We start from the raw sequence: 12640 nt of genomic DNA, 5'->3' as shown, positions 1-12640 counted from the left end.
TAATGGAAATAGGATTCCAACTCGTTTCATATCCCCCCTATTCTCCAGACTTGGCTCCCTCAGATTACTATTTGTTCCCCAATTTGAAGAAATGGCTGGTGGGACAAAGATTTTATTCAAACGAGGAGGTGATTGCAGAATCTAATAGCTATTTAGCTGACTTGGAGAATTCTTTTTATTCAGAAGGGATCAACAAATTAGAACAGCATTGGAAGAAGTGTATAAGTCTAAAAGGAGACTATGTCGAAAAATAAAAAAGGTTTACCCCAAACACATAAGTAGTTTTCATTTTTGCATGGACTTTTCAAACGCCTCTCATAAATATGAAACACTTTAGATATATTTGGTGGGATAAGAAAGGGGGCACTGTACATACTGGGTACATTCCTCTTCGCAGTACAGCCTTCATGTATTGCTCGTAAAGCAAGTGGTAAAATAATGATGTAAATTAGCCCATTTGTGTTACTGAAACTGGGAACTACAAACAATAAGAAGTAACAGTAATCTAAATTTTAGCTTTGTTTGTTAACTTTTTGTCTTCCACATCAGTGAATGTATATATGCTTTTGATATTGGATCCATGTAGGTGTACATGAACTAACAGACTGAGAAGTTATTTTTATTGAGTTCAAAAGCAATACTCTTTGTTTGCTTGAATTCACCTCATGTATCACAATTCAGTGTATAATCTGTTTGACCTACATTCTTCCACAGCATCAGATTATTTCAGTGTCCTGCATTGCACCATTTTCTATCAAATTATTCTTCTTATTCATACATGATGCATGCATAAAAATAAAGTTTTCTTTTGTATGTTTTCAGTATGGCACTTAAACATTTTTTTTCTTTGTTACAGGAATTAATGAAACTGATGGGCCTTAAATCCTGGATGCTTTGGACTGGTTGGCTGGTTAATGCTTTATTTGTAAATATGATCTCTGTTACTGGTATTGTCCTAGTGATGAAGCTTGGTGTGGGAAAGATGCCACCTCTGATAGAAAAAGCTGATGCTACTGTGTTATGGGTTTTTCTTATTGTGTTCTGCATCTCATCAATTGTTTGTTTCTTTGCCATAAGTTCATTCTTTGAAAAAGGTAAGTATGATGTTGTGAGTTAATTAAATTGGACGTTTACTGTTCTATGTTGAATAATTATTCAGATATGAGTTTGGGTATGAAGTTCCTTATTACAACATCCTTGTACGATATGTTCTTGGTATTCTTGTCATCTCAAACTAATGTACAAACTCAAGATAATTGATGATAGCTCAAGATTGTACTCTTGTTTGATGCTACAAGAATACCCAGAATATTTTGTATAGGCATAAATTTTTTCATGAATTTGCAGCATAAAGAGCAATTACTCATTCTTTTTCGTATCAGAGTGTTTGTTTCGCAATGATGGGTGGATGTGTCATGCAGTTTGTGCAATCAGGCAGCTGGATATTCCCCATGATTACCTTCGATTTGACATTTTTGATCTGAAGTTTATTTGATGTTTGTGTAGTTGCTATACTCTGTCAGTCAGCACTATTGAACGTTTGCTCTCAAATACAGCTGTAATATGAAAGAAAATTAGAAATACAATTAGTTACAGGTGTTTTAGTGCCTCATACTTCCAGTATTGTGTGTTGGAACTTCAAATGTTCTTCTGTTAGGAAATGACATAATGAAATTGGAGATAAATTAAATGTAAAGAACAATGAATGAAAATGAGGAAAAACAAACTTGGGTCATGAAAAAGGCAAGTTAATGTGGAAATTTCAGACGGCATTGTGGAGCTAACAGTTGGATAACAATGACACACTGATAAAATAAAGAAGTTAAGCTAATTTGTATTTCTAATTTAGCCACACTTACTTATTTTCCGTACTTTCCTTTTATTGTTCAACCGCTCCAGGATAATTCCTTCCATAAGACCATTTTAACTTACTGTTCTCTTGGTCATTTCATTCTTAGTGATAATAGTAAGATGTTGAATTATTGATTTTTTTTTTTAAGTCCATTCAGTCAGTTAACATGGAGATCACTTGCTGGAAGTTTGAAAGCGTTATGGAACTTGGTTGGGAAATAGTCAAACAAAGGCAAGATTTGAAAACTACAATCTCTAATTGCTCATCTAAGCAAGCATTGAATAATGACTCGAATGAAATACACTACTCCTGATTGCAAAATCCTATGCAAAGAGGTACATGGCTGAGCATGAATACGAGCAGAGCCAGAGCGAATACTAAAAGTCCAGTACCTGGACCTGACCTACATAGATGTCCCTCTTGGACCGCTGTCTGTCCTGAACTCTCCCATGGGTTATGCTGCCCTGTCTGTGTACTGTGCTGCAGCCCACGCTGGCCCTTCCACGTTGGTACTTCAGGACACCAACCTGCAGGGCCTTGTGTATGACCATACATGGTCACTGCCAATGCACAGCTGTGCCTCACAGGGAGATCACGTGATACCTTGTGAGTCTACAACACCCTTCCTGTGGTGTCTCTTTTATACTCTGAGTACTTTCAAGAAAACTGAATTGTTCCGGTTGCTGTTCTGTTGCCTTTCAGGCATGCATTTTTTATTTTAATATACCCCCCCCCTCCCTGTAGGGAAAAGTTTGTAAGTGCTCTCCTCAGTGACTAAAAATTCTTATACCATGTTTTTCACAAATTTTATTGCATTAATCGGGAAACATACATATTTGCTTTACAATAACATTCAAAGATGTGCACAACTGCTTTAAAACTGTCCATGACAAAAATACATAAAAGTCAATCTTTTCCTGTTAGAGAAACATTTACATTTTTACATTTCACACTTAATATCATTGTTACATATCCTAATGCCTGTAGTAAGATACATTGTATTTTACAGTACGAGACATTTCTTATCAGCCTACCAATTCTCTTTTCTGGTAGGATGGGTATACATACTATTTTACAATCAACTTTACAATGAATTGCACTTGATGCATTGATGTACATTTCATAGCTTAATTACTATTTCAGTACATGAAAGAGGAAACACTTCACACTAGTTTTTTTCACACCTTGTACCAGTGTTATCATTTTTCAGCATTTGTCCATTTTTGTATTAATAGTTTGATAAACACCACTATTAACTTCACTTCTAACGTGTCTAGCAGGCATTAGAGATCTGTCAAAAATTACCTCTTCCCTGTCTCAAGTTGTCCTTGTCATAGGCAGGCACCTGACTTTATCCATCTTTGGGCTCTGATTTACAATTTAGTTTTTAACACACATCTTTCTACAACAATTGTTACACTTTGTTCTGCACACAAAGTTAAAACAGTCTCAGCAACATTTACAATATCTGCATATGCAGCATATCATCACAGTATTTACTACACCAGAGCCCATGAAACCCTAGAAACAGAAATGACTCAACAAGAAGTTACTGAAGGCACATCTGTCCTATTATTCAATCTCACTTTGTAGCTCATCCAACTTATGTCCTGCAGCCATTAGGTTATCTAACTGCCTAATTGTAAGTTGTATTTTCAGGTGCAGCTTAAATTTACTAATATTCCTTGTGTCATTATTCTCTATGCAGCAACCTGTTTCCATGCTTAAGTTCAGAACAGTATCACTGCTTGGCACATTTGTTTGTATTATATGTTCAGACTGTAACAGCATCCGAGTCGTACGCCTATGATATTTACCTAAAAATTTTAACTTCCCTGTGCCTCGGAGCATCATAACTATGGAACTTCCATCATGACGCATGAAATTGCCTTAGTCTACTGCTGCAACAAACAGCTATTCATTATTACTTAATGGTGTTCTCAGACTTTCGTGTAACACTATTAGTTTCTGCACACAATCCTTCAGAATTCTTTGCATTGGTTGCAGAATCTTAGCCTCACACTTCTCCAAGATCATATCTGAACAAAATTATAAATACCATTTCAGAGTTCGAAGGCTCTGACCTTGTGTCTTACACTGTAATTTCCCATTATTTACCTTCGCATATTGATGTTTTGCGTCATCTACTAGCAGTAGCTCTTTCCCACTTCCTTTATGCATTATTTTCCAGGCAGTTTTACTGATACAGCTAGAGTTCATTATTTCAGAGGTATATTTCTGTGCTTTTAGGTTAGTCAAGGACACTCTGTATGTTTTTCTGAGCAGTTTATATTTTGTTGAGAAATATTGTAGTTTAGTATCTCTAAAAAGTATATAGCAATCTTTCATTTTCTCCCTCAGTTCAATAATTTCAGAAGGGAGATTCTCGGCTTTATGGTTTACAGCTTTATTTACTTTTTTAACTAAAGGACAGGTTTCATTTAAAGTGTTACTGAATAACTTAGAGAAATATTCCTATTTTTCATTCACTTCAGTTGCATTGTACACTGGTTCCCATTTTCATTCCCTAGTGCCATCTTAAGTTTAGAATAATTAAATTTTCTTTGATATATAACTGTATCACTTTGTTATATCTATGTTCCCTACATCAATTTCCATAGTAAAGGCTCTGTGATCACAAATGTAGTTTTATAAGGTGTTTACATTTACTTTCTCTTTTCCTACATTTGTGAGAACATGATCAGTACATGTCTTCATATTTCCAGTGACTCGTGTAGGTTCTGAGTTCATTTGTTTAAAGTTATAACACTGTAATCCATCCATATAGTGCAAATAATTAACACTATTATTTAATGAGTCTATATTGATGTCTCCAACAAGCAACAAGTGTTTTTTATAGACTGCTGTCCCCTCCAGCAAGTCCTCTAGGCAATTAAGAAACTCTTGTGTGTTACTTCCAGGTGACCTATACAGTGCTGCTATAATAAGGCTGTTGTTTCCATATTTTAGGTTTACTGCTGCAACCTCAAATACCATTTCAGTACTCAGATCATCTATCCATTTCACTTTTTCACATTTTACATTTTACATCATTTCTACTATAAATGCCTACCCCACCACTTTTGTGTGTCTTTCTGCAGTACAAGTTTATAAGTTCGTAATTTTTTAGCCTGTAACCATATGCTTCCTCTTCCTTGCATCCCAATTCACTCGTTAGGAAGAGGTGTGGCTTAGTATCATTTAGGTAAACACTCAGCTGCTCTGTTTTATTAGTTACATACTGGACATTCTGATATGCAACAGTTAATTTATTATGCTTTCCTCTAAAAAACACGTCACTGTTTACTTTGTGACTGAGAATTCTATTTAATTCATCTTTTTCTTTGATAATTTCCCATATTTTGTCACACAAGAATTTTTTGCCTTCAAAATTTAGGTGCATACCATGTCTGCTATGTAGGCTTCTGTTCAGTTTGCCTATATCTAATATTTTACATTTGGCAAAATGGGTACACATTTGTTTCATTTTAATGTTTGTTTTTCGAATCAACTTATTTACACACGAATTGTACATGAGATCATACCTGTGAGGCAGTGTTGTAATAATGGTGTTCCATGATTTATTTTTTCCTAGGAAGTTTTCCAGGCTTGCCAGGAAATTTCATTCTTCATTTCTTTTGATGTCATTGGCACCAGCTATACACACTAGATATTCATTCTCTTCTTTCTTGTTTCCCTGCAGGTCAACATCAGTAACAGATTTCGTACTTGCACTTGGTTTCACTATTCCTATTGCCCACATTTCACACTTTCACATATATCACTATTGGTTTCTGGTAAGAGCTGAGGCACAGGTAGTGCAAGTCTAACTGTTTTGCGAGAGTTTTCACTTTTTTGCTGTGAAGATTACTTTTTGTAACTTTTCCATAGACACACTCGAAATTACCTCATATTTCGATCCAGTCACTTGACTACAGTTTTCAGAATAAAGGATATTAAAATTGTTTTCACACTCGAGACGTGGTTTGCTCACTGTAGGTGACATTTCTTTGCCTTGGCCTTTACATTTGCCATTCACTTGTTTCCATTCCACCGACTTATAGTTGCTAACTTTCGGCAGTACACTCATGTTTTGTTTCGACCTAAGCTCCATATTTTCATGCTTTAGGCTGTCATTTTCTCTTCATAATCCTATGATTACTGATTGTAAACTTGAAATCCGTTCACTATACAATTTAAGTTCATTGCACTTCACACAAGTGATCTTTTTAACTACATCACTGTAATTACATTTAGCAGTAACATCATGTACTTCTATACTTACTGCCATCTTGCCAAGGATCTTGCTAAAGGATGGCCCTATCAAGCCCATATAAGATGTTTTTACTCTTCTAGAAACATCATCATAACCACTTTTTAGTGACTCAACGGAGTTCCTGTTCTTCTTAAGGATTGTGTTGTTTAAACTGATTGCCAGTGATGCTTGTGAAGTAGTTGTGTTGGAGTAAATCTAATGAATCAGTATTTTATTGTTTATATTTAAGGTCCTTGTTTGTTTCCACTATTACGAAATAATAGAATATTGTGACCAGTGGTTTCAGTGAGTCATTATTTCTGTAACAGACACTCTCTGGGGACATTGATGTGAATTTTGATTATAGCTGTGTATCAATTACCTGTGCCACTATTAAATAACGTGACTGAAAATTCATTCTCGTAATTTCAAATAATGATACTTCTCATTAACTTTATTGCCCGCCTCTGCAGCTGAGCGGTCAGCGTAGCAGAATCCTAGGCGAGGGTTCCAGGTTTTATTCCCAGCTGGGTCGGTGATTTTTTCTGCTTGGGGATTGGGTTTTGTGTTATCTCCATCATCATTTTATCCTCATTAACACGCAAGTCGTTGAATTGGCATCAGCTAAAAAGACTTTCACCAGGTGAATAGTCTACCCCATGTGAGGTCCTAGCCACATGCACATTTCATTAACTTTATTTTAATGTAAATGTAGTCTAATGTGGAATTATAAAAATAGCTGCTGTTGACACAATGTTTCATTTTATAGCAACTATGGCTGTGACATTTGGAAGTTCTGTATGGTTTGTGCTGTATTTTGCTGTACATGCCTTCTCTGGAACAGCAGGAAAGTTAGTTGAAAAATTACTGTGTCTGCTGCCTCAAGGGGGTCTTCTTCGTGGGCTGATTATAATGTGGCAGTATGAGTTAAGAGGTAAGTCTGCACATATCACAAGAGGAATACTGAATTGAGTAGTAAATTGAAGTTACAGTACCAATCCCAGTGTTTTAAACAACAGCTGTGTGGTTGATCCTTGCTGGAATATCAATGTATCATAATTAGCTGCACTGTAGTGATAAGTTGGCAAGTATATTAAATAAAGCACCAGATTCTATAATTTTTTGAGGTTGAAACTGCTATCTCTGTTCTTCACTAAATGAAATTCAACTGCTTCTTTCACCATGGAGCTACAGATTCAATTTATGCATACTGTTTTTGCCACTCAACGTCACTGATAGTTACATGTCTGTTATTTAAAATGGCAGAATGAGTGCTGTACTGTCAGTATGTGGCTCACGTTTCTGCAGGTGGACTCTGGAAATTTAATAGATCAGTTATTGCACCATGAGAACACAAAAATGCACACCATCACACACTTCCAGCCTTTTCGTACATTTTACAGAATCACAGCTTTGTATCAGGAGTCTTTCAGTAAGACACAGAATTGTCTGCTACAAGGATCAGAATCTGTAAAAAGACTTTGTAATCTCCAGATTCCCCATTCAGGTTGCACTGGCAAGCATTAAAATTACAACATAAGAATAATATTTCATCCTCTCCTTACTTAAACAACAGAAAGGAGTATACTTTGTACTTATGTTGTGTGGACAATGGCAGTCAAAACTAAAATGGTTGCTGTTTTATTTTGACATAGTAGTTATTATTAAGTAGTTAAAGAAAAACTTGTGATTCAGTTCATTACCAGAGAACTCCTTTTACAAATAACTGAACTTGGTGTTATTCAGTTTCACACCCTCCCACATGTAGATTAGTCAGACACTGAGCAATACAGGGGTAAACAATCCTTAGAGCAGTAATGACACAAGGAAAAGAAAAGATTTCATTATGAGATCCAACCTGACCTACAGTTCTGATCTTATATAAAGTGGTTGTTGCATCATATTGTTACCAAAAATTATTTTCTTAACCAGGAAAAAACTCTCCTTTAAATCACTACCTTTCAATTGTGGTGGTGTTTTGCAAAAAATAACACAGGTGACATCTATGTAAAAACTGAACTTGGGCTCCATCAGTAATGACTCCACTAACAAAATGAGCTTCTCAATACATTTTGTTTCTCTTTAATGTTTATTCTTAAAGACTGCAGTACTTTTGTGCTTTAGTTGATAATATGTGGCTACTAATTTACTCCCTTTATGTACCACTGTTACTGTTGCCATTTGGAAGGGAAAGAATTCCAATTGTTGTGTTATTTGTCACTTGAGTAGGTTATTACATGCAAATAGTGTTTTCCTGAAGCTTGCTATTAGAATCTGACCAAAACTGCTTGTTCATCAACACTTGACACCTTGGAACTGGTTTTCACCAATTAGAGTTGAAGATGTCATGTTTGGGACATCTGTTCTTGCACCATGCCACAACAGAGCATGAGTTCACTTGGCAGTGCTTGAGCTACACAATAGTTGATGCTCTCAATATGTCATTTAGCTTCAAGAACGCTACTGTTCAACCAAGCCTAAACTGAGAAGCATATGATAACTGTCATCTGCATGTTACTGTGGTGAGCAAAAGATATCAGTTAACAGATAATTTTAATTAGATTGTATTTGCAAGTTGCACACATTGTCCTATAAGAACGCCATAAGTTTTCACAGCTAACAAATGGTGTGTGTATGTGTGTGTGTGTGTGTGTGTGTACGCGCAAATATTTCCTTTACTGTGCATTTTCTGTTTACAGGTGATGGACTTCAGTGGAATACTGTGATTTCTCCTCCAGTTGGTAACCCTGAAGACCTAACTATGGCTGATGTATTTTTAATGTACCTAATTAGTATACTTCTTTACATTTTAATTACTAATTATATGGACACAGTTAAGCCAGGAAAATATGGTGTTGCCAGATCTTGGTATTACATGTTTGCGGTAAGTGCCATTTGTGTTATTGTTGAAATATTTATGCATTCTATGACATTTTTAATCTGATATCAAATAGTGCAGCACCATACGTGTCATAAATTTGTTCATTATTGCTGTTTTGGTGCTACCTGTTTTACCTAATTTTGGTACTGTTCATAAGTTTCAAAAAATTTATTGCAATGAGAGATAGTTTCAGCATAAACTGTGTAGAGGAGTAGGGTCTTCACAAGTCAGTCAGACTGGTACTAGGAATATTTTGTGCAGCTTACAGTTGAATCATTAAGAGAAGCTGGCACAGTATACTTTAAAGAGTTGCATGGCAGGAAGCTAGTCTGATTTGAATGCAAACTGAAAATCTCTGTTTCTGAATAAAAATAATTCCAAGAAATTTTATACAAAAAATAAAATGACAACTTCAAATTAATAACCCTTAAGATTGCATCCAGTCTTGTCAGTATGTAACTAAGTGTGAATCATAGTACTGATAATGGTGTAGCTATATTTTCGGAATGGTAAAATTATTTAGTTGATTTTCTGCATGCTGGAGAATGTTGAGGAACTCCTATGAGGCTGCAGACCTCAAAGACCCTGAAACCTTAAATCGTATTTATTCTTCTCGCATTATTTTCTTGTGCAGTGACAGCAGCTTAATGAGAAGTGAATGGTAGTCCCATCAATTTCATAATTTCAAACAAGAGGGCAAAATTCATCTTGTTACTGCCTTGACTGCATGCAGCTCGTCCACCAGATCAGTTTGCATTAATTGCAAAAGACCTATGTGGCTTCGAATTGCTGCTCATATGAAATCAGGAAACTGTTGAAAATGATAAATGAACTTATTTAGAATTTATAAAGTCTTGGTACATTCTCTGAACAGTACTTTCATACTACATGCTTTTAGAAATAATTATCTGGTTAGTATTCTGACTTAAGCAGGTTAAGGTTTTGTGTAACCTTATTGTACCACAATATAAAGATTTCTTACTTTTTGATAATATTACAAGTAATTATCCATTTAAGATTACATTGCTATATTCAAAGAGTATTTATGAGAGTCTGAGAGCGCTGAAGTCTCTCACAGGCAACTATCTCTGTTTTGACATTTATCAAAAATTAAAGGTTATTTTCAATAAAGTCAATATTTTTTCACACAGCAAGACAGTCGAATCACTGTACACAACTGTCATTGCTACTGTGGTATGACAGGAAGAAACAAAGTGTCATTGGGAATTTTGACAAAAAGAGAAGAGAAAAGATCATCACCACCACTTCTGGACCATGTCTATATCAGTTTGTAAATGTAGCCATTTACAATGACATATTTGTTTTGTTATACTGAATGAATCAATTTGATAATTGAAGAATGAAGTCCCAGATGATGTGAATGCTGAGATACACAATGGGCATGCCATATTGGTCAGATGAGTCATGAAACCAGTATTGGCTTGAAAATTTTCAGTTTTTTTTCTAAATATCTGGAAAATATGTGGGTTACAGTTTCAAAGAAGAAAGATTCAAAGATGAAATAGCATTGCAGTGTACCTTTTCTCTGTGTGTTGTCACCTTGCTGTTTAGGTAGGTTGTTATGTGTCTATGTCTGTAAGTGAATGATATTCTTCCTTTTGTATTTGATCTTGGACACAAAAATTTACTGCCATGTATTAGACATGGTGTTGTTGTTGAAGAGTCTCTAGACAGTTTGGAACAGCAGAAGAAAAGGAGCTGTAGCAGCAATAGTAAATCGAAGATTTCAGTCAATTCATGAGGTGTACACACAGCAATGGATTGAGAAATCAGTGCCAAGGAAAGTGTCTTGAATATACAATCAGTAATATTTGTGATCAGGTGTTGATGATAATAAATAATGTAAAATGTGAGCCATAAAATGGCAATAGAAGCAAATTAAGCAAATGGTAGACATATGAGTAAAAAAAAAGTGGATTATGGCTAGTAGATTCATATTCATGTTACTAGTGATATATTCAAACAACATGGGATTCATTTCTATGCTTATGACACTTTTTTTCCAGAAATGTTTTCGTAGTAACAATGGTATAGAAAACTTGGAAACACAGGCAGATGTTCAAAGGAACTTTGAAGCACCACCTGATAATCTGGAGCCAGGAATAAGAATTAAAAATTTATTCAAGATCTACACTTCTTTAAGAAAATCTGAATCAAAAGTAGCTGTGAATGGCATAACTCTTGATATCTATAATGGGGAGATTACAGCTCTCTTGGGCCACAACGGGGCTGGTAAAACCACTACAATGTCTATTCTTTCAGGTATTGATTATCAGTGTTTTTATCATTTTTCTTGTTATTTGCTTTTTGTCGCTGTACAAATTAAATTATTTTGTCTGTGTGCATACTTTACAGAGTAATTAGTTCCATAATCTATACTATTATGTAAAGGCAAATTGTTATTAAAGTTGTAACCCCAAAATCTCGAAGTTCTCAACTGATATACTTAAAATTGTTCATGTTATTCTTAGAAACATTTGGGCAGACATAGGCTACATATTTTTAAAAATATACTGGGTGATCAGAAACAGTCTGAAAAGCTTGTAAGGGTGTTACAGGGTAGGTTGTGTTGAGAAATAATTGTAGAAAAAAATTTGATATCTTGTACTGTTTTAGAGTTAATTAGCATTGAAGTTAGCCAATCAGGCAATTGCATGTGCAAATTCAAGTGGCCCACCAGATACAGTTACTGTCAATTGTTCTCATAGGGTAGATTGGAGCGCATGAGACTGCTAAGCCTTTCACCCAGGTGTGATCCTTACTACCATTCCATATACAATTTTTGTATCGCTTTCTTGTTTGGTTAAATTAAACAAAAAACACATTTGGCAACACAGTCACTAGTGGGCTGCTTGAATTTTTGCTAACAATGGGCTGATTGGCTAACTTCAGTGGTAACTTCACTTGGGAATTGTGCAACATATTGTATGTTTTTCTTAACAATTATTTCTCAGCACAATATACCCTGCAACAGTCTTACAAGCTTCTAAGACAGTTCCTCATAATCCTGTACAATATATAATTATATACTGAAGAGCCAAAGAAACTGCTATACCACACTAATATTGTGTAGGGCCCCCACAAGCATGCAGAAGAGCCGCAACACGACATGGCATGGACTCAACTAGTGCCTCAAGTAGTGCTGGAGGGAATTGACACTATGAATCATGCAGAATTATGCAGGACTGTCCATAAACCCATAAGAGTGTAAGAGGAGTGGAGAGCACTTCTGAACAGTACATTGCAAGACATCCCAGATATGCTCAATAATGTTCATGCCTGTGGGGTTTGGTGGCCAGCAGAAGTGTTGAAACTCATAACAGTGTTCCTGGAGCCACTCTTTAGCAATTCTGGACATTTGGGGTGTCCCATTGTCTTGCTGGAATTGCCCAAGTCTGTCGGAATGCACAATAGACATAAATGGATATAGGTGATCAGACAGGATGCTTATGTACTTGTCACCTGTCATTGTATCTAGACGTATCATGGGTCCCATATCCCCTCCAGCTGCACACATCCCACATCATTACAGAGCCTCCACCAGCTTGAACAGTCCCCTGCTGACGTGCGGGATCCATGGATTCATGAGGTTGTCTCCATACCCGTACACATCCATCCACTCGAAACAATT

The 12640-nt window shown here is 35.8% G+C and overlaps 1 protein-coding gene across 2 annotated transcripts in view; it reads left to right on the top strand.

The window, feature by feature from the left end:
* The window catches only part of LOC126175225 (phospholipid-transporting ATPase ABCA1-like), a 455526-nt gene that overhangs the window by 130051 nt on the left and 312835 nt on the right, over positions 1-12640 (top strand). For both annotated transcript variants that reach the window (XM_049921856.1, XM_049921857.1), the window contains exons 6-9: positions 857-1094; positions 6877-7041; positions 8807-8991; positions 11016-11271. In XM_049921856.1, coding sequence (XP_049777813.1) covers positions 857-1094; positions 6877-7041; positions 8807-8991; positions 11016-11271 — 844 coding nt within the window. The remainder of the gene's footprint in view (positions 1-856; positions 1095-6876; positions 7042-8806; positions 8992-11015; positions 11272-12640) is intronic.

This window comes from Schistocerca cancellata, chromosome 3 (assembly GCF_023864275.1).
Source record: "Schistocerca cancellata isolate TAMUIC-IGC-003103 chromosome 3, iqSchCanc2.1, whole genome shotgun sequence".
Lineage (NCBI taxonomy): Eukaryota > Metazoa > Arthropoda > Insecta > Orthoptera > Acrididae > Schistocerca > Schistocerca cancellata.
Note: the sequence above shows the minus strand (reverse complement) of the source record. Positions and strands in the feature narration are given on the sequence as shown.